General features: G+C 43.9%; 2 protein-coding genes across 2 annotated transcripts; both read left to right on the top strand.

Moving 5' to 3' along the window:
* The first annotated feature begins 10,538 nt into the window (after positions 1-10,538).
* On the top strand, positions 10,539-16,906 carry LOC122051436 (ankyrin repeat-containing protein ITN1-like). Its single transcript, XM_042612584.1, has 4 exons — positions 10,539-10,740; positions 10,826-11,443; positions 14,077-14,486; positions 15,874-16,906. The coding sequence occupies exons 1-4, from the start codon at positions 10,719-10,721 to the stop codon at positions 16,705-16,707; spliced, it is 1,884 nt and encodes a 627-aa protein (XP_042468518.1). The 5' UTR covers positions 10,539-10,718; the 3' UTR covers positions 16,708-16,906.
* Positions 16,907-18,045: 1,139 nt separating this feature from the next.
* LOC122051428 (L-ascorbate peroxidase, cytosolic-like) lies at positions 18,046-21,763 on the top strand. Its single transcript, XM_042612572.1, has 9 exons — positions 18,046-18,240; positions 18,334-18,508; positions 18,595-18,660; positions 19,638-19,686; positions 20,046-20,128; positions 20,232-20,311; positions 21,203-21,305; positions 21,400-21,458; positions 21,536-21,763. Exons 1-9 carry the CDS (start codon positions 18,122-18,124, stop codon positions 21,549-21,551), a joined length of 750 nt encoding a protein of 249 aa, XP_042468506.1. The 5' UTR covers positions 18,046-18,121; the 3' UTR covers positions 21,552-21,763.
* The last annotated feature ends 1,375 nt before the right edge of the window (positions 21,764-23,138 follow it).

Raw genomic sequence — 23,138 nt, 5'->3', positions numbered from 1 at the left:
GGTACGTGTGGAACACCTTTGAAGCTACTTTTTCCACCACTTGCTTACCTGACTTGAGCGTCGGAGGGTCGCCGCCGGGAACCCCTTCCCGGCCCGACTTCTATGCAGGTTCGCCAGAGCTTCGTGCCACCAGTCGAAGATCCACGTCAGTAACGAGGAGAGCGCCACGTGCCCAGCGTCCGTTGATTCAGCGACTCGGACAGGATCAATTTGGCGCCGTCTGTGGGAACGCTCCTGCATCCGAACGGAAACAATGGACAAGGCTGGACGACAACACGCGGTGACGCTTTCGAATGAGGAACTCGACGCTCTGATCGAGATAAGGGCCGCCAAGCTCATGGAGCAAAAACAGAAAGCAACAGCCGGCCACCGTTGCATTTCATTGAGCCCTATTCCGCACCCCTGAAGTCGCAGTAGCTCATAGAGATTGGGGATCTTCTTCGGACGAAATGCCTAGACGGGATGACAGAAAAGGAAAAGCCCCTCGCACGGACGCATCGCCCGAGCAGATTAATCGCCAATTTTCAGAGGCTATTCTGCGAAACCCCCTACCCAAGCACTATGTGCCTCCGACAATCGGCGAGTACAATGGGACGACCGACCCGGATGATCATCTGGGTAAGTTCGATAACATAGCTACTCTCCATCAATACACAGATGGAGTAAAGTGCCGAGTTTTTCTTACCACTCTCTCGGGATCGGCTCAACGGTGGTTTCGGAGGCTGCCGGACAGATCCATCACAAGCTTCAAGGACTTCCGAACGGCCTTCCTCCATCATTTTGCAAAGCAGTCGGCGCTATCAAAAAACCAGCGTTAGTCTGTTCGCTATCAAACAAGAAGCCCGTGAATCGCTTTGAGCTTACATCCAGCGGTTCAACAAAGTGGCCATGGATATTCCAACGGCCACCTCGGAGACCATGATGAATGCCTTCACACAAGGCCTAGTGGATGGGGATTTTTTCCGATCGCTCATCCGAAAGCCGCCCCGAGATTATGATCACATGTTACACCGGGCTAATGAATACATCAACGTGGAAGAAGCACAAGCGGCAAGGAAAAAAAAAACTCCAACCGAGCGGGCTCCTCCTGCCGAGCGGAAACAACACGCTGCTCATCAGCCGCCCAGAGGACCGAGGGCCGAAGCAATCCGATCCCCCCATGCCAGATCCCACGTACAAGAGGTAGCTGCCGCTCGGCCCAAGCCAAAGAAGAAATGGACCCCGATGTTCTGCTCTTTCCACCGGACGGATACGCACAACACAAGGGATTGTCGAAGTCTTCCCTTCGTGGCTCATCCCGTGCCCCGGAATGCCGGACAACGGTCTCCCTCCGTCGATAGGAGACAGAGAACTCATGAAGCCGACCGGACTCGAACCGATAGGCGACAGCAACAGACGCCCGATCGGCACCGCTCTCCAAGGCAGGAGAATCGCCGAAAGTCACGAGAACGGTCTCGACCGTCCGCTCGGGAAGAAGAGAATAGAAGCAATACTTCCCGAGGCGAGATCAACATTATTGCCGGCGGGCCGACCGGAGGAGACTCTAATCGAGCCAGAAAGGCGAGTGTCCGGCAGCTCCAAATTCATGCAGTCGGTTGCAGCCAAGAGCGGGCGAGCGGGCCGGAAATCAGTTTCGGGCCCGGGGACTTGGAAGGAGTTGAAGTGCCCCACGACGACGCTCTGCTCATCAAAGCGGTAATAGCCAATTACACTATTCACCGCGTATTTGTTGACACAGGAAGCTCAGTCAACATCATATTCAAGAGGGCGTGCGATCAACTACAAATCGACCGAGCCGAATTGCTGCCCATGACAACCCCGCTCTACGGGTTTACGGGCAATGGAGTCCTGCCGGTCGGGCAAATCCGGCTAGCTATCTCGCTGGGAGAGGAGCCGCTCAGAAGGACGCGGACTACAAACTTCGTGGTGGTCGACTCTCCCTCATCATACAACGTCATTTTGGGACGACCGGCGCTCAGCGAGTTCCGGGCGGCCGTCTCCACCTTCCACCAGAAGATCAAATTCCCCGTCGAAGACAAAGTGGGGGAGGTACGGGGAGACCAACTAGCAGCTCGGCGGTGCTACATTGAAATGGTCCGAGCAGAAGCAAGCTCCGCTAGGAAATCACCGCGAATTGAGGTGAATGCTATAACTGAAAAGTCTTCCTCTTTAGTTTATGAAGAAAAAGAGGAAGTGTAGATACACCCCACCCGATCGGAGGCTACAACATTCATTGCGTCCGATCTGGAGGTGAAGCAGAAAGAGGAGTTGATCCAATGCCTCAGAAGAAACCATGATGTCTTCGTCTGGTCGACACATGAGCTGCCCGGAATTTCACCAAGTATTGCGCAACATGAGCTCCACGTCCGACCGGACGCTCGGCCAGTCAAGCAGAGAAAAAGAGATTTCAGCGCCGAGCAGAATGCCATCATCCGGGCGGAGGTGGAGAAGCTTCTGGAAGCCGGCCATATACGCGAGGTGCAGTTCCCGAGCTGGCTGGCGAACGTAGTATTAGTCTCCAAGCCGGGCAACAAGTGGAGAGTATGCATAGATTTTCGGGATCTCAACAAAGTTTGCCCCAAAGACTTTTATCCTCTGCCCCGAATAGATCAGCTGGTGGACTCTACGGCCGGCTGCGAATTAATTTGTATGCTCGACGCTTACCAAGACTATCATCAAGTGCCGCTCGCCCGTGAAGATCAAGAAAAAGTCAGCTTCGTGATGACCGACGGCACATATTGCTATAATGTGATCCCGTTCGGATTGAAGAATGCGGGAGCCACCTATCAGCGCTTGATGAATAAAGTATTCAGAGAGCATATCGGGCAAAATCTGGAAGTGTATGTGGACGACATTCTCATCAAGACCATCCGAGCGGCCGATCTCTTCAAAGACATGGAGGAAACCTCCCGAACGCTGCGCAAATATGGAGTCAAGCTAAATCCCCAGAAGTGCCTGTTCGGAGCAAAGGGAGGACGTTTTTTGGGATACATAGTGACCGAGCGGGGAATCGAAGCAAATCCCAGTAAGGTGAAAGCTCTACAAGACATGCCGCCTCCAAAAAATACAAGGGAAGTGCAACGTTTGACCGGTCGGATAACTACTCTGTCCCGATTCATCTCCAAAACTGCCGACCGGAGCCTCCCTTGTTTCAAAATCTTGCGCAAAGCGACCAAATTTCACTGGGACGAAGAATGCGACCGGGCGTTCGAAGATTTAAAGGCATATCTGAATTCTCTTCCGGTATTAGCCAAGCCAACTGCAGGTGAGCCACTTTGTATTTACTTGTCTTCAACCGAGCAAGCCATCGGCTCGGCATTAGTAAGGCCGAGCGGAGAAGAGCCAGTGTATTTTCTGAGCCATATTTTAAAAGATGCTGAATCTCGCTACACCGGGCTCGAGAAACTTGCTTTCGCTTTGGTCCTCTCCGCTCGACGCCTCCGTCCTTATTTCTTGGCTCACACTATCATCGTCCGGACGAATAGCCCATTGGGAAGGGTGCTGTTGAATCCCGAAGCGTCTGGGCGGCTCATCAAATGGACGACGGAGTTAAGTGAATTTGACATCCAATACCAGCCCCGCTCGGCGATCAAAGCGCAAGCCTTGGTCGATTTTGTGACTGAGGTGCAAAGGCCGGAGCCGGAAGCTATGTGGAGAATATATGTGGATGGGTCGTCCACTCGGCTCGGAAGCGGGATTGGAATATTGTTGCTCTCCCCTCAAGAAGAAAAGATGCACTTATCCGTCCGGCTAGATTATAAAGCTACCAACAATGAAGCAGAGTATGAGGCCCTCATAGCCGGCTTGCAGGCAGCACGGCATGTGGGAGCCGGTCGGGTAACACTTCATTCGGATTCCCAGTTGGCCGCTCAGCAGCTCTCTGGTACCTTCGAAATCAATAGTGCTCGGCTCAAGCTCTACGCTGAAGCCTTTGAAAGGCTTAAAGCTGATTTTAGAGAAGTTACTGTCCAGAAGATACCCAGATCAGAAAATCAAGCGGCCGATGAGTTAGCCAAACTCGCGAGCTTAATAACGCCGGTCGCTATTCAGCAGTCAATTGAAAAAGTACTGTTGGTGGTGCACGTCGACCGGATGGAAGGTCTCACGTTTCCAAGCGACTGGCGGACACCCATCATAGAGTTCCTCCGCTCGGGTACCACACCATCCAATGAGAATGAAGCCCAGCTGCTAAGGAGGAGAGCCGGTCGGTTTACACTCATCGGCGATCAACTTTACAAGAAGGTTTTCTCACGCCCGCTGTTGAAATGCGTGAGATCGGAGGACTCGGCTTACATCCTCCAAGAAGTACATCAAGGATCGTGCGGAGGGCATCCGGGCGGACGATCGCTGGCTAAGAAGATCCTGCTGGCCGGGTACTTCTGGCTAACCTTACAAGCAGACGCCGCTCGGACTGTGTCGACGTGCCTTTCGTGCCAAAAGTACCATAACTTCTACCACCGACCGGCAGAGGAAATGAAGGCATCCACAGTCTCATGTCCGTTCGATCAATGGGGAATGGATATTGTTGGTCCATTTCCAATGGCGGCCGGACAGCGGAAATTTCTGCTGGTGGCGGTCGATTATTTTTCTAAATGGGTGGAGGCCGAGCCGCTAGCCAGGATTACCGAACAGATGGTCAAAAAATTCATCTGGCAACACATCATCTGTCGGTTCGGCATTCCTCGCCGACTGGTTTCCGACAATGGGCGGCAATTCACAGGGAAGTTGCTCGAGGATTGGTGCAAAAGCTATGACATCGAGCAACACTTCACGTCCGTGGCCTATCCCTAAAGCAACGGTCAAGCCGAAGTAGCCAATCGAAAAATTCTTCGTATTCTGCACGCTCGGCTCGACCATTTGGGAGGAAGTTGGGTAGATGAAGTGTCGGGCGTCCTATGGGCCATCCGAACGACTCCAAAGGAAGGGACGGGCGTCACGCCGTTCCACCTGGTGTATGGCGGCGAGGCGGTCATTCCGGTGGAAGTGGGAGTTGAGTCCGCTCGGATCCAAAATTATGATGGGGACAACGCCAAGCGGAGGAACTTGGAGCTGGATTTGGTCGAGGAAGAAAGAGCCAAGGCATCCTTTCGGCTGATGGCGTACCGGCAGCGGATGAAGCAAAACTACAACCGCCGCGTAATTCTCAGATCATTCCAGGTCGACGACCTTGTGTGGAAGAAAGTCAAGCCGGTCGGCGACGTCGGCAAACTGGAGGCACCATGGGCGGGCCCCTTCAAGGTTATTGAAAAGCTCCGCTCGGGCGCTTATTATTTGGAGGATGAAGACGGGCGTCAACTGGACCGGCCATGGAGCGCGAATCATCTCCAGCCTTATCGAGCTGGGTGAAAGGTGCACTAATGTAACTTATTTCTGCATATATTTTGGTCGCCCGTGCCCTTGTAATGCAGGAAGCAAAATTAATTCAAGGGATGACCAATGGGTTTGCCGAGCGGCTGTATTGAAGTTAGCCTTAAAGAAGGCCGTCGAGCTCCGACGTTAAATATCGAGAGACGAGCCGGCGTCTATAAACGTCCGAGCGGAAGACCGTCGAGCTCCGACGTTAAATATCGAGAGACGAGCCGGCGTCTATAAACGTCCGAGCGGAAGACCGTCGAGCTCCGACGTTAAATATCGAGAGACGAGCCGGCGTCTATAAACGTCCGAGCGGAAGACGTCGAGCTCCGACGTTAAATATCGAGAGACGAGCCGGCGTCTATAAGCGTCCGAGCGGAAGACCGTCGAGCTCCGACGTTAAATATCGAGAGACGAGCCGGCGTCTATAAACGTCCGAGCGGAAGACCGTCGAGCTCCGACGTTAAATATCGAGAGACGAGCCGGCGTCTATAAACGTCCGAGCGGAAGACCGTCGAGCTCCGACGTTAAATATCGAGAGACGAGCCGGCGTCTATAAACGTCCGAGCAGATAGCCATCCACGTGATACACTTCGGCGGTGAAAGCCGACCGGCGACAGAGTCTGTTTTTTAAGGCTAGCATACGGCTGATTGGCTCGCTTATAAAAAATAGATGAAAACCCCCTTTGAGGTAAAGTGCAAAGCAGAAGATGTTTTATAGGAATCAAAGATGGGAGCGCGAGAATAACGCTCGCGCGCCGAGCGGCTGTGCAGTCGCATGGCGAAAGGCGTTTTTTGAAAATAATCGGCTTGAGCTCATGTTAAAGTATGAAGCCGAGCGGAGGAGTTTTAAAGAACACTAAGCATGACGAAAGAAAAATTCCTTGCCAAAATAAAAGTTGCGGGAACAGAAAGATGTTCTATTTAATTCCAACACTGGGCAAACAAAAGATGTCACAGCAGACATAAGTTTTGCCGAACGGTGAGGGTACAAAAAAGATTGATGAAAAAAACACTCCTCACGCGTCGAAATCAAAAAGAGCGTCAGGGATGACGCCCATCACAGCAGCTAGGTCCTCTGGAGGGATGGTCAGCTCGGCGGGAAGGTGGCCTTTAGTCTTCAAGTGATCCACTGCCGCCTTGATCGCCTCTTCGAAGGTGAGGGAAATTTTGTCGGTGAATTTCTCTCCGAATTCGTCCGAGCGGACAAACGCCTTCCTCACTTCGTCAGAGCGAGCCGACTCCCCGTCCTGATACTCTTTGAGCGCGGCTTGAGAAGCGTCGTTGGCGGCTTGGAGATCCTTCAAATCTCCCTCGAATTTGAGCAGATCGGCCGAGCGTCCCTCCTTCTCAGTGGCCAGAAGGGCATCCATATCCTTGATATGTTGCTCCAGCCCTCTGATTTCCACCTTCATTCAGTCCATGTCGCCGATGGCCTGACGCTTCCTAGTGGTCGCCGTCTGAATCTCTTTATCCCGTTTTTTGACCACAGCTTCAAGCCGAGCGACCTCGCTCGCCAGATCGGAAGCTCGTTTTCGCTCGGCTTCTAAGAGCTTTTTGCTCTTCTCCAGAGCAGCCGTGGATTGTCCTTGGTTCGCCTCCGAGAGCTTGAGTTTTTTCATTTCTTCCTCTAGCTCGACCAGTCGATTGCTAACCACAATCTGCTCTACCCAACTCTGCGAACGAAGGCAGTTAAGCTGAAAGCTGAAAGATAAAACAAAAAAATCAGTAAAGCAGAAAAGCATACCCCGGTCGCCTGTTGCAGGTTACTGTCCCCTAGCTGACTGGGAGACATGAGCGCGACGCATACGCGTGCGTCCTCCCAAACTTTGGCGAGTGGACCGGTGAGGGTGATCTGCTGTTCAGGAGCCGATGGCCGATCGGCGGCCAGTAGGTATTCCTCCGAGGGAAATCTGAGGACCGTTTTAATAACCCTCGGGTCGCTCGAATCATCTTGAGATGCAGCAGCCTGGCCAGAAGACTCGCCTATCAGACCCGGACGGTCTCCCAGTCGCCTAAGGCGACGTACAGTCCGAGTGGTGGAAGGTTGCGCCTCAGCGATGGTCGGCAGCAAGTCAAGCTGAGTTGGAGTGTGCTCCGAAGAAACCGCCTCAAAAACCACAGGAGCATCAGCGCTCCGCTCGGAAAGCTGTTCCCCTTGTAAAGGCTGCTGAGCGGCTTGCTCTAGCCGACGGTGCTTTCGAGTCACCAAAGGTGTCTCGTCAGCTGATCGAGCTTCCTCCTCGCCCTGGGCAGATGTGATATTGATCGCGGCCTCGTCAGCGGAGACGCGGGCGACCGATGTCTCGGGAGCAACTTGAGTTTCCTCGCTCCCCTCAGTTGCAGCGCCGATCGGAACCAAACCCCGCTCGGCGACCTCCTTGTTCTTCACCGCCTCAATCTGAGCGGCCTTCAATTTGAGCTTCTCGGTTGCCTTAGCACACCACATAACTTCAGCTACATAAACGAAGAATAAATCAGTTAGCACAAAAGAAAAAGGGGGATAAGAATCGCTTACTCATGCTACAAGGCAGATCGGCTTGGACGGGAGACAAGCCAAATATGTACATTACTCCAGGAAGGAGCAACTTGTCGATGTCGTAACGTTGGCCGACCAGCTGGTTGGCCGCATGAAGATAAGCTGGATGGCTCTTGAATTTGCCAAGACCTGGTTGATTTGGCACCGCCGTCTGCCACTTCGTTCTGAAGGCCGGCCGCTCGGGTAAACGCATGAAAAAGAAATGCTCCTTCCAATGCTTGTTGGAGCTTGGCATGTTGGTAAACAGGACGAAACCCGACCTAAATTGAAATATGAAGGTCCCCCACTCGGATTGTTTCGGGTAGAAGAAATAGTGAAAGATTTGGGGGTCCAAGGGGATATCATTCAACTTAAAAAGGACTATTACCCCGCTCAGCAACCTAATTGAGTTCGGAACCAATTGGCCGAGCGGAAGGCGAAAGTGGTTGCATATTTTGGTGTGGAGGAAAGCGCAGCCCGGCCAAAAATTGATCACGAAAGAAGCAAATGGTGCCGAGTGGCGGATCATTGGGCCGATCGGAGGGAGTGGCTATAACTATTTCGTGGTCGGCCGGAATTTTGTACGTTCGAATGAGACGCAGTGCGTCTTCCTTATCGAATCGACTCTCCATAGTCGTGTACCAGAGACCAGGAGCGCTGACGGCAGGCGTAGAAGTACTCGCCATGGTCAGAACAGAAGCGATAATCGATAAAGAAACTAAAAGAAAATGCCGATAGAATGCAAAAGGAAGCAATACAGGAGGCGGGTAGCTGGAGAAGAAGGCTTACGGGTACGAGGAAGATTGAGGAAAGGGAGAAGATGGCGAGCGCACCAAGCAGACGGGGAATAAAGATCGCCGGAGCAGAAAGAGCCACGTGAGAAAGAAGGTCGACGAAACAATAAGGCGGCGAAGAGATGAGCTCGCGATATTTATAATGTTGGCGTCGAACGGCCGTAGCCGTCCGATCCAGGTCGTGAAAAACGAGGCTATCATCCAGCCGTTCATTTCAAACGGCGGATGTCCCATCGGAAGTGACGTCACCGCCATACTCTGACAAACGCACGATCGCCACGCGTCAGCAGGATACTGGTCGCATTTAATGAGCATCCCTTACCCTGCGCAGCACACTTGATGGGCAGTAGGGGAGAGCATTGGTCATGGAGTCCAGGAGAATACAAGGCACGGACAAGATACAGCCGAGCGGATGAGCACTCTTCAGCCTGGCCGATCGGACTAATGTAACGGTCGTTACTCAATCAGATCGGCAGTCCAGTCAGTCGGACTTCGCCTCCTTTGACTAGACTTGAGGGGGAGGCAAGTGATCCGGCGGTTAGAACAGTGGACCCCCATTCTGAGGGGTCCATGCCACGCTGAAGTCAAAAGGCCAGGTGGCTGACCGGATAGGGATCCCGACCAGTGAATAGCTGATGGCAATAGGCGCCCCCAACTAAAGTTGGGGTTCCGACGCTTAATGGAACAGTAGTAAAGAGCCGAGCGGAAGGCCTAAGAGAAGGTGAGGTACTGCTAACAGTTCTTACATAGCACCCTACCGAAATTCTCCCCAACATATCGCTGCAAACGGCAGTCCGGACATGAAGAGAGTGCCGTCCGGACTGCGCAGGAGATGGGGTCCGTCCGGCCGGAGCGTGAACTCCCCGTCCAGCCGGACGGACAGACGTCCCGACCTATGGGGGGTAAAGAAGGACGAACATCTTCTGACAGCTGTCAAGTCCTAGGGCTAGACCATACTCCTAGTCTGACGGCTAGGTGTTCTCTTGTCCCATCGAAGACATGCTTGGACTGTAGCAGTATGGTGTCAGGTAAGCTCTCTGACAGGTACATACCGAGGTATGAGCTGCGGACACGTATGCGTCTCGGTGGACGTGCATAAGCTCTTTCACCGCTCCATATAAAGAGCCTCATATTTCGCCGGAGGTACGTGTGGAACACCTTTGAAGCTACTTTTTCCACCACTTGCTTACCTGACTTGAGCGTCGGAGGGTCGCCGCCGGGAACCCCTTCCCGGCCCGACTTCTATGCAGGTTCGTCGGAGCTTCGTGCCACCAGTCGAAGATCCACGTCAGTAACGAGGAGAGCGCCACATGCCCAGTGTCCGTTGATTCAGCGACTCGAATAGGATCATCTAACTTAATCATTTGACTAACATATCAAAAAGACACGATCAAATCCAAACCTAAGACAAGTCTTTAGCCCCAACATATTTCATGGAATGAGATGCTTATTAGACAAGCATGATAACAAATTAACAATAACAACACAATCGTGCAAAATCAAACTATTAAAAACAAATAGAAACAATCTACAAAATAATCAATTGAAAGAAACTCATACTTCATAAAATAAAAACCCAAAAATGGTGACCCATGGGCTGGCTTAGTCCAAAGCCCACCTTGCATTAATATCTCATTTTTTGAGCAAGCACGCAATTACCATTTATAATCGAAAAGTGATGTGTCACATCAATGACCTAATTATTGCCCGCATTGATCCCTTCTCCAGCCCAACGCGAACTAAATCGCGCTTCAAAACACACTACCCACATCACTTGCAATTCCACTCACATAGGCTCAACGAGAACATTACTTGTTGACCCCACCTATTGCCGAGCCATAATTGGAATTGTAAAATTTGAAACAATAGCACGGTTGAAGAGGATCCTTGTTGTTTGCCTCGCGTCCTCTCCACTGTGTGCGGCGTCTGTCTTCTTGTGTTCCTCTGATCCTCTCTCAAGTTCGCCGGCAATCCTATTCGATGCGTTCACTTCTTAACGCAGACCGCTGAGACTCCACCGGAAGAAGCAGAAGAGGAAGAAGAAGAAGTGGAGGATGGTCCCGCAACACGAAGAAGGTGCCGCCTTTTGTGCTTATTGTGTCTTGATTCTCTTGGCCCTTCTGATTTCGGTCGGTGTTTTACTCAATATTTGGCTAATCAGGAGAGAAGGAGATCGAGTTGGAATCTTCCAGCGTCAATTCCAGCTCTCTGACGACGGCACCCCCGCCTGTTCCAGCCTTGGTGCTGTCCAGCTCCGGGAAGCGAATCGACCATGCTGCATCGGCGACGGGGTCTCCGACGGGATTCCCGGTGTTGGTCCTATCGAGTTCCGGTAAGCGGATGGACCAGGCTTCCTCGTCGGCGGCGTCCCCCACGACGGCTCCAGCGCTGGTACTGTCGAACTCGGGGAAGCGAGTGGACCCAGTGGGGAAGAAGAAGTATGTGAAGCAGGTGACAGGCCGACACAACGACACGGAGATCCACCTCGCTGCCCATCGTGGAGACCTTGCCGCGGTCAGGCAGATTCTCCGCGAGATTGATGTCCAGATAACGGGGGAGGAGGGCGCGGCTGAGTTCGACGCCGAAGTGGCTGAAATACGCGCCGCGATGGTGAACGAAGTGAACGAAGTAGAGGAGACTGCGCTTTTCATCGCTGCCGAGAAGGGTTTTCTTGATATTGTTGTTGAGCTGTTGAAGTATTCGGATCGTGAGAGCCTCTCCAGGAAGAACAGAGTGGGCTTTGATGCTCTCCATGTGGCTGTAAGAGAAGGGAAACAAGGTATAACGACCTTCAATATCTTTTGGAATTGAAAGTAAAGCTATTGTGGTTGACAATGAACACTTAGGTTGAGCATTAGTTCTAATTTTCACTGTACCAGTCCAAATTGAATGACTTTTAGAGGTGAGCTTTTGAGCATTAAAACTGCTGATATTGTTGACTAAATTTTTAATTAATATACTTCTATGTCTATAACTTTAGGCTATTTTCTGCTTTTGAGTTCTCATGATGATGTTGAAGCTATAGATGCTTGCTTTGAGAATATGGAGAAGAGCTGACTCCTTAGAGTGTTATTATGGTCAAGAAAATGCTGAGGTTTTTAGTAGGAAAAACAGTAATATTGTATTTTATCGACTAGTCCTTTTTAATCAGCTAAGATATTTACAGTGGTTAAGGCAACCAAACTATTACTGTGAGTCTGTGACTTCAATCTTTAGTGCTTATTCATTTTGTTGTTTTCTTAGTTTTGCTTAGCAAGCACCAGGCCACCATCTCAATTGATTTAAATCAAAAAGATGTTTTTTTTCTCAATCTTCTACTTACTGATCTTTACCTTACAATTGGTACTTCTTGTATCTAGATAATGCAGGCCTTTCTTGGTAGCTGTTCCTCTGCTTTGATAGAGCAAAAATAAAGTCCTAATTTATTTATTTTTGTACGGCAAGTTATTGAAAGACACAACCAACTTTATGAATAACCAGAAGGTGCTACCTAAACAACAACAACAACAATCAATCTTTATCCCACTAGGTGTGGTTTGCTATATGAATCTTTCTAAGTCATTGGGCTCTATTCCTTACTATATCATCATCTATGTTTAAATAAATTTTATCTTGTTTTATTGTTGCTAATCAAGTCTTTTTTTTTGTCTTCCTCGTTTGATGTGTATATTTGTCATAGTTTCACATCGTCTAACTGGAGCATTTATTGGTCGTCTAAGTACAAGTCCGTACTATCTGTGTCTCTCGGAGTTTTTCCTCAATAGATGTCTATCCATTTTCGTATGTCCATACATTCACCTTAACATCCTCATCTTCGCAACTCTTATCTTCTGCTCATGTACTTGAGTGACTAACATTCAGCTCCATATAATATAGTAGGTTTAACCGTCATTTTGTAAAATTTTCCTTTAAATTTTAGATGTATTTTACGATCCAAAAGGTTCTCCCTACTTTGCTTAAAAGTGTTTGTGACCTTAAAGATCTTGTATTTGTGTCAGTTTGACATCACTACACTCCTAGGGGTTCCTTGGGTCTGCATATGTTTTTTTAAAAAAGGATTTTGAGCTCTTTAGGGCCATCAAACACTTTTAAGCAAAAGTTCTCGATGGTCCAAGTTGGCATTGTTGCACTCTTGATAGTCTCTTGAGTTATTAAACACTTTTGGCAAAAGTTCTTGATAGCCCTCGGGCAAAAGTACTTGATGGCTTTAAAGGTCTTAGATTCTTGCTAAATGAGCATTATTACAAGAGTCTTCCCTCGAGTTTTAGATATTATGATGGTCCCCTAAGTCCATCCATATTCTTTTTTCCGGATTTAGAGTTCTTTAGGGCTATCAAGTACTTTCATTAAAAGTGTTTGATTACTCTTGGAAAAAAAAGTGTTTAGTGGCCCTAAAGGCATCATATTTGTGCCAAATAAGCACTGTACATGGCTAATATTCCCCTAAAACCATCAAATATTTTAATCTACTTTTGTACAAAAATGTTTAATGACTCTAAAGATTCTCAATTTGTTCTAAATTGGCACCATTGCACTCCTAGTGGTCTTCTTAATCCATTAATGTTCATTTTTCTAGATTTGGAGCCTTTTAGGGCCTTTAAGCACTTTTGGCAAAAGTGTTCTATGGTTGTTAGCCAAAAGTGTTTGTTAGGCGTAAAGATCTCAAATTTGTGCCAAATGAGCACCGTCACACCATGATTTTGGTTATCAAATTTTTTGAGATATAGTTAGTTGCTTTTAAGCATTGTTTTGATAAGCCTCTATTAACGTCACTTGTGCAACTGCGTAAGTTAATTTAGTGAGAGCTTAAACGCCATCCACATAGGCCACATAGGGATCATCTAGCTAAATGAATTTATAGCTTGTTAGAGTCATATTGGGCTAGACTAAACTGGTTTTGGCAAATAAATAAACACCAAACAATTTTATATATTACGTAGGCCAACATGCAAAACTTATATTGTATGGATTGTGAAGGTTGATTAACATGTATTACTTAGAATTAATAAACAAAATATTATTATGAACTTTTATTCATGTTAGAAGATTGGTACATGTTAAAAGTTTGGCATTTTATTTGTTAATTAGATTAATAAACAAAATATTTATATGAAATCATGAATTGCTTAGAATGATTTATATAATTATTAAACGATGAAGGTAATTTTAGTTTTTATTGATCTCTGAAGTTTGATGAATTTGATGTATAATTTAAGAGACACAAAGTCGTACTTTTTTTGATAGGATGTTGTTTATTATTGTCAAAAATTATCACGTTTTTTTAGCTATGCAGTATCTTGACTTGATGCTGTCTGCATATTCTTTTTAAATCTTGCTATCCAACATTTCCTTCAACAATTTTATGTCTCACTCTTTTACATGGTTGAGATATTACTAACTATATGTCTACAGAAATTGTCAAGGTACTTCTAGATCATGATCCAAACCTCATCAAGACATTTGGTCAGTCAAATGTGACTCCCCTTATAACTGCAGCAATAAGAGGTCACACTGAAATTGTGAACATGTTGCTAGAACAAGATGAAAGCTTGATTGAATTGTCAAAATCTAATGGAAAAAATGCTTTGCATTTTGCTGCCCGGCAAGGGCATGTTGAAATTGTAAAAGCACTGCTCCAGAAGGATCCACAGCTTGCTAGAAGGACTGATAAAAAGGGGCAAACTGCTCTGCACATGGCAGTCAAAGGAACAAATTGTGAGGTTGTTGATGCCCTTGTGGATGCTGATGCAGCCATAGTGATGCTACCTGACAGAGCCGGTAACACAGCTTTACATGTGGCGACAAGAAAAAAACGGCCAGAGGTATTTCTTACCAGTGTGTTATGCTTTTTTTTCCTTTCAAAAAAGTCAGTGTGTTATGCTCTCATGTTTAATCCATAGTTGGATTTCCTTCTGGTGTTTCTATGGAATTGGTCTCAATTAGCCTCTGAATATTTTGGTTTGAATTTTGAAGTGCTTAAGTGTGTTTATTTCATCTTAATTGATTGATCTTTATGTTTCTTCAAGCAATGAAGGTCGTCCAACTGAAGGTTCTCATGGGTGCTTGATGAAAATTTTGCCTTCAAAGTTAGTTTATCCATAGCCGTTGAGTAAGCTAGCTTTTCCTCTTGTGGTGAAATTAAGCTGAGCAATTGGTCCATATTAATAATAGAAAAGCTATGTTAGTTGGCACTTCATAACATTTTTTTGTAAAAGTGTTTGTATATTCCATAAAGGAAAGTAATCTCTTACTGGTATTTTACTCCAGCTGGTTAACAATTTCTTGATCCATCATAGTTGTGGGTTTGCTTAGGTTTTGGGCATGTAGTATAAACTAAGGAAATGTTATATGGATCTTCCTGGTTAAGTTCTTGGGATTTCAAAGAAATTGGCCCCGTCCAATCTTTTTACCTATTCTCATTTCTTCTCTTATTGTCCAACTTACATGTAGAAATTTGATGTGATTGTTCTGCAATATCGGCTTTTACTGTAATAGTTCTGGTAATAATTCAGTGTTTGTTTGAGTATGTTCTCCTCCAATTAATTCCCTCTGATCAAGTATAACATTGTGTATACAATTATGAATATCAGTTTGGGGGTGCAAGGTAGTTCTGCCTCTTTTCTCCCTGTTGTTCTTTCATTTAATTCTTGTAGTTCCACGTTCTTTAGTCTCCATTAAAATAACTGGATATAGTAAAACAAACTATTTCTTGGGTTTCATTATTTGTCTAAGACATTATTTGAAGGTTCTAATTTATTTTATACATTCACCCATTACTTCTGGGAGTATCAAATTAGAAGCTTAAACAATTTAAATTCTACCCATAACAAAAGAAATGTGATTTTAAGAATTTAGATTATCTTGAACTTTCAAATTTTTTATTATTTCATATCTTCGAATTTTACAGCTACATAAAAGAAGTTCAATTGCATAACTAAATCAATAATCAGCAAATTTAAAAGTATTAGAAATTTACATTCTGTCTTATATTCAGCATAATGCCTCCTGCATAATAGAGATTTTTTTTTTTCATGTGAATACTAATTACCGATGCCACCATTGAAAAATCAGAATGCCTAACTAGCACCTGAATAAAATGTTGTCATGTCATCAATTGATTAATATTTCACCGTCACATGCAGTGAGTTTCTGTCAATGTGATATCTATTTATCTGACATGCTTATTAGTATCTTTCTTAATTCCTGCAGATAGTTAAGGCTCTCCTAAATCTCCCAGATACAAATGTAAATGCTCTAACAAGGGATCATAAAACTTCTCTTGATATTGCTGAAGGCCTGCCGCTATCAGAAGAATCAGCTGAGATAAAGGAGTGGTTGGCTCGTTATGATGCAGTCAGGGCAAATGAACTTAATCAGCCACGTGATGAGCTCAGGAAGACTGTAACTGAGATTAAAAAGGATGTCCATATACAGTTGGAGCAAACCCGAAAAACCAACAAAAATGTGCATGGCATTGCCAAGGAACTCAGGAAGCTTCACAGAGAAGGCATCAATAATGCAACCAATTCCGTCACTGTGGTTGCTGTGCTCTTTGCAACTGTTGCATTTGCTTCAATTTTCACCGTGCCTGGTGGAACTGATGATACATCTGGGATAGCAACAGTGGTGCGATCTGCCAGCTTCAGAGTTTTCTTCATTTTCAATGCTCTTGCCCTGTTCACTTCACTTGCAGTGGTGGTGGTTCAGATAACAATTGTCAGGGGAGAAACAAAGGCAGAGAGGCGTGTCGTGGAGATTATTAACAAGCTTATGTGGCTGGCTTCTGTCTGCACTACAGTAGCTTTTATAGCCTCTTCATACATTGTCTTGGGTCGGCGTGCCAAGTGGGCAGCTATTTTGGTTTCGTTAATTGGTGGACTAATAATGACGGGTGTTCTTGGTACCATGACTTTCTATGTGGTGAAGTCAAAGCGCACTCGCACCATAAGAAAGAGGACAAAATCATCCAGGAGCGGTTCAAACTCATGGCAGAACAACTCGGAGTTATCAGATGCTGAGATTGATAGAATTTATGCCATCTAAAAGGCGGTTTCTGTTTGTGTTATGTTCCATCTGCTAATACCTTATGATACTGCTCATAGACCCAAGCTTGCTTCTTAGCATAGTATGAGAGAATGATCGCGTCTGCTGCCAAATACCTCCATTGTATTATATTATACTGTGTCGTTGCAAAGAACACAATGATTTAACTTTCAAGTCTTGAATTGGCTTTTATAGACAACTTACTATAGTTGAAGTCCAGCTATGGATATCCTCCTAATCTTGTCCTCCCGCGGCAGCCAGTTCATGTTTCTCCGGCAATGGCTATCAATGTCATACCCACCCTCACATTAGCCTACTTCATACGTTCCACCACAGCAAGTTATATATAAAAGTTAAATGGTAACTAAATACGGAACAAAATGTCACGAACTGTAACTATCGCACATCGCATATAGATTTTTGGATATGTAATAATTAACTTTAAATTAGTTAATATGCTGTTTAAAATAGTCATTAAACACCGTTAAACTGTTAACAGGGCATGGATGTCGTATAGGGACAGTGTTAAATTAGTGTCGTATAAATTAGTGTCGTATAGGGACCGTTAAACTGTTTAAATTAGTGCTGCCGCTGCTTTTGCAGCTGTGCCGAACATAATATAGTTTTGAGCTTTATTAACACATAAAAGTAAAGTTGTAATTAAATTTATTGCATCTCAAGAACAGGAACATCGCTTTATAATAATATTTATTTTATTATATTATTTTCGTGTCAATCTGTTCAACTGATTGAAATAATTGAACTGTAATCCATTAGTCTGGCCAATTCCATGTCCGATCTAATTTGAAAATATCCCATCAAACTGTTAGATTTGAGAAGCATCAATTAAATTTGAAGATAAATACTTTTTTTAATTCATCGAATAAATTTGACATACAATTTATAGATTTTTAAATATCAAATTTTAAAATATTCTAAATTTAAACTCTGATCGATTGAATTTTAATCAGTACACGTGGATGCAATTGTGTGGTGCAATGAGACGTTGATGACTTTCCACACGTCGTAATGAAATTCGCTCTGGATCGATCGAGATAATCCCGCGGGCAGCAAATTGTCGGACGGGTCCTTTTCCTGCCATTACCCTAAAAATATTGAAAGAACCAACATGTCGATAAGGGGTACAAGAGTCTTTTCGTGTACACACCAGCCGCCCCCGATCAACGTGCATTACCGATCATTCCTCAACAACTCCCTCGCGAGTCATCGTCGCCGTCCATTTTTGTTGATTCTGCACCGTACATTCATTCAATCCGGCGGTAAGCAGCAAGCTACTGGAACTTTCCCTTCCTAGCAAAACCCTGCTATTTAGCACCGGCGGAGTGGAGCAGCCTGCCGACCACTTGCCTTAGTTTGTTGTCGATCTGCCATCGTCGTCGCCTACGTTACTGAAATGGGGAAGTCGTATCCTACTGTGAGCGAGGAGTACCTGAAGACTGTAGAAAAGGCGAAGAGGAAGCTCCGCGGCCTCATCGCCGAGAAGAACTGCGCTCCGCTGATGCTCCGCCTTGCGTATGTGGTCACTTCCACTCGATTTAGTTAGGTTTTCTAAGTTTTCTAGCATATCGGTGTCTGAGCTTAAAAATATTGGTTTGGGGGTTACAGGTGGCACTCGGCAGGGACGTATGACGTCGTGTCGAAGACCGGAGGGCCGTTTGGGACTATGCGATTCAAGGAGGAGCTTTCGCATGGCGCCAACAACGGCCTTGACATCGCTGTGAGGCTCTTGGAACCAATCAAAGAGCAGTTTCCCATCTTGACCTACGCTGACCTCTACCAGGTTCGTTGCGGCTCCACTTGTTGTCATATTTGTTATTGGATCTTTTTCTTGCTCCGTGATTCTCATTTCTGCTTTACTATTGACAGCTTGCTGGAGTTGTTGCTGTTGAAGTTACTGGAGGACCCGAGATCCCTTTCCATCCTGGAAGGGAGGTATATGAATTAATCTCGATCTCAAAAATGCATCTTTTTTGGGACCAATTATGCTAGTTGGTGCCTTCAACATTTATCCAGTTGTAATAATACGACTTTATGAAGATATTTATACTCTTTTGGGATCAATTACCCAACCTAGGAAATTGGTAATTGCCCAAATCTGGCCCTCACTTTCTGAAATCTAAAATGCCCAGATCGGGTTAGCTTTTCTTCGGAAACAACTTAATTTCTTGAATCAAGCTGATTTGGTAAAACAACTTGTGTGACTAAAAACAATAAAAAATAGGAGGTAATCACTCATTTAATTTTATAATTTACTTTGAAAATTTGGAAACAATTAATTAATGTGGTGAAACAACTTGATTGACTGAAATAATTTTATTTTTTCTGAAAATAAAAAAAACAAATACTTTCTAGTTTTATAGATATTTCTCTTTTTTATAAGATGGGAAAACAATTTAATTTTTCTATTTTTGTCTATTATTATTGGAACCATATAGGCTGATAAAAATGTGATTAAATTTGGCTTTTTTTAAAATAAAATATTTATGTGTAAAATTAAGTGTGAGAAGAATATTTACCTACAAAATTATTATAAATTGCTTTTACTTAATATTCATCAATATCTTCTTCTCACCAATAGTAACTTTTTCTAACATGAATTTTCTACATTATGCAATTAACTTATCACTAAATGTTATGTTATATATATTCAGTTTTAGATTTAGTTCTACTTAAATTCTTTAATTTTTAAAGTTTTTTTTCACAATTATTTAATTAGTGCAAGCATTAAAATTCAGGAAAGGAACTTGATCCCAATAATATTTACATTTGTTCAAGCCAAGGACATTGTTTCTTGGCTATGAATCAGATCAGTTATATTATAGGAACAATGCTCTTGAGATACTATTGACTGTTTTACAGCCATGCATTACAGATTTATACATATTACATTTATGTTTATCCTGCTCCAGGACAAGGCAGAGCCACCAGTAGAAGGTCGTCTTCCTGATGCTACAAAGGGTATGTTCTGTTGCTTTTATGCATGCATACCCCTGGACAGAACAGTTTTTCTACTAGTTCAATTTTTTGCATTGTTGTTACTAGGGCTCTAGTTTGAGTAGTAACTTTTGAAGACAGCTATGCTCAGAAAAACTTGTTATCCCTATACACTAGACAATGTAATTAATTGTACCTATTCAGATATGATGACAAGGTTCTCTAATTTGTCTTGTTTAACTCTCAAGTTGCTACATGTATTACCTTCCGTAAACTGTCAATGGACAAGTTCATTTTGTTCCTCAGATAGCATCTTTTTTCTTGATAAGAAGCTTTTATCAACCCACGTATTACTTTCATATATCTTTGTTATCATCTTCCAGGTTCTGATCATCTCCGGGATGTCTTTGGGCATATGGGTCTCAGTGATCAGGATATTGTTGCTCTCTCTGGTGGTCACACGCTGGTGAATTTCATATTTCTATCCACACGTCCTCATACTGTGTTTGCAATCATCATTGTGGTTCATTCGTTCATTTAATTTGTGGCTTTTACTTTCCTTGGGACAGGGAAGATGCCACAAGGAGCGATCTGGTTTTGAAGGTGCTTGGACATCAAACCCTCTTATTTTTGACAACTCTTACTTCAAGTAAGTTTTTCCTTCAATAGTAGATTTCACAATTTTCAATGACTATAATCTTTGTGCTAGTGAAAGTCTGACAGATGATTTGTCTATATTTGTAATTTTACATCAAGGTCAATTGGGTTGATTCTATTTGTATCTTTTTATGTTAGTATTAGCCAATCATAGTTAAGAAGAACCTCCAGATTATCATGATTAAGATCTCTTAGGTTAAAAGGAAAAAAGAAAACTTTATAGGTCATCATGACACCTATGGATTGGGGTGTTGGACTGTAGGAATTGATGTACCAGAGATGAGAATATAAGATGGACGCATAGATTTTTTTTTTAAAAAAAGATAAATAAAAAATATTAGTATTTGAGAGCAACTTTGCCCAGTTCTAATAGATAATAAAATTACAAATAAAAAGACAGAAAATTGATCGAGGTTGTATTAACATATACTAAGATGATCAATAGATATTATAGTTAGGAGTGTCTCAATCTATTGAGATAGCTTTACATGGTGCTCAATGGAAGGATAAGCGTCCTCGGGGCCATGGTGCCGCGGTAGGACATCCAGGTTGTCACCAGGCATTTGCGGTTTGAACTCCAACTGTGGCGTATTTGTAGAAATTTTTTCTCCAAATGGGGACGTAATAAAAGAATGTTGGGTTTTTGGGTTGGCTGCCGCGTGTGCTTCCTGATTTATCCTAGTGGCCGGTGGGAAACTTCCGTGGGACCGGACCGGTCAAATAATCAATGAGGCTATTTGAGATTATTATTATTTTTTTCAATGGAAGGATAAGCTTAATAACAAACACAATTTTGGATATTGGTAATAATCTCTTCTACTTGCCTGTCAGCTTGTTTAATTTGGAATTATGGGAACTATTGACTGATTGGATTTTCTGGCAGGGAACTTCTGAGTGGTGAGAAAGAAGGCCTTATCCAGCTACCCTCTGACAAGACCCTTCTAACTGATCCTGTGTTCCGGCCTCTTGTGGAAAAATATGCTGCTGTATGCAATTTCAGTCTCATTTGCCAATTCCGTAGGACCTACTCTACCGCAAACAGTTGCTAACTCCGCTCCGCTTGTAAATGATTCGTTTCAGGATGAGGATGCTTTCTTTGCTGATTACGCTGAAGCACACCTGAAGCTGTCAGAGCTAGGGTATGTTAAGAGTAGTTGTGAAGTACAGAAGTGTTTTGTTTGAACTATCTTAATGTTTCTGTTGATCTCATTTCCAGATTTGCAGAGGCTTGAAGGGATGAACCTGTCGGATCTAGCAAGTCATCTTATTGATATATATCCCCCTGGTAGTATCTCCACGAGTTTGTCAGAAATAAGATTCTATGGTTGTTTCATTTGCAAGTCAGCATTTGGTTAATCAGTCGTCCATTTTGTTAAAAACTTAAAATGTACTAAGTCGTCTGTGTATGCAACTTCTAATGATGTTGGTTATCATTCGTCTGGAACTTTTTGACTCTGGTGCTGGTGTTGCTCCAGCTCACGTTGGTTATTGCTGTTGGAAAGGTTGTGCTAGGGATATGATCTTGTCTTGAAGTTGGAGAGATGGTGTATTGGGTAGAGGATGGGAAGTTGATTGAGCGAAGATTTTAGATGGGAGAAAGGGTTGTTTTTTTGATGGTCTATAAGGGAAGGGAAGGGAAGGGAGGGGGTTGTGAATTGTTAGTTTTTCAAAACTTTCAATTTAAGTTAAATATTTCAATTTAAGTTAAATAAATATTTAATTAAATTAGAATGAATGAGGAATATAATTTATTTGATTTGTAATTTGAAGATTCGTACATGTGTTGAATAGAAAAGAAAGTATAAAGTTTTGAATTGAAAGTCTAGAAGTGTTATTATAAAATGAAGGTTAGGGTTTTATTTGTAATTTATTGATCGTTTGATGATATGACATTTTGAGTGCATGGATCTTTGATCATTTGATGATGTGACATATTTTGGGCGTCTGGATTTGGTTCGGGTGTCTTTAATTGGTCTGTCTTATTTGTTTTGTAACGGTAAAGGAATAAGCATTTATTTACTTTCGGACGCTTGAACTTTCTCTGAGCGTTAGGATTATTGTTGACGTGGACTCGAAGATGATCCACTTCGGCACCAAGGTGGTTTGAATGCTTGAACCCTCTCCGAGCGTTCGGACATGATTCGGGTGCTTGGGTAAGTCAACATTTTGTTGACTTATCTAATTTTATATTTTGATCACTTGGGTAATTTTTCTGTCATTCAGAGTTGAGCTCATTCGAATTCAACTCCAGCTTTCTCTCAAGCAGTTTTTTGCTCTAATTTTTCGTCCTTCGGAAGCATCATGTACATCCTGCTCGTTCCAACGACATACTCTTCTTTAGCTTCTCGTTCCTTGGATACACGGAGCCGATTGACTCGATTTCCGTGTCATCCTTCTCGCACGCTACTTCTTTCGCTCGACTTCTTACGTTATTAAGTCTCTGTATATTCAAACGTAAGCATTAAATACGCATAGTCTAACTTAAGTTCGTTGATCGCAATAAAATTTTAGGATATTTATAATCTCCTCTTTTTTAACATGGATCAACATAAGTTAAGGTTAAATTAAAATAGTAAAATAAATAAATATGCAACATTAAGTGCAATGCAATTAATATACAAAATTAAGTGCGATACAATTAATAAATAAATATACAAAATTAAATGCAATGTAAATTAATAAATGGGAAAAAATTATTCTTCTCTCTAAATTTAATCTTATCATTGTACTTTGATCATATTAAAAATAAGGATAAATATTAACAATAAATTTAAAATAATATAGATTCGCTACATTAACGACCTTAATAGTGCCTAAAT

This window comes from Zingiber officinale, chromosome 1B (genome assembly GCF_018446385.1).
Source record: "Zingiber officinale cultivar Zhangliang chromosome 1B, Zo_v1.1, whole genome shotgun sequence".
Taxonomy (NCBI): domain Eukaryota; kingdom Viridiplantae; phylum Streptophyta; class Magnoliopsida; order Zingiberales; family Zingiberaceae; genus Zingiber; species Zingiber officinale.
The sequence above is the reverse complement of the archived record's forward strand: the minus strand, read 5'-3'. Positions and strand labels throughout refer to the sequence as shown.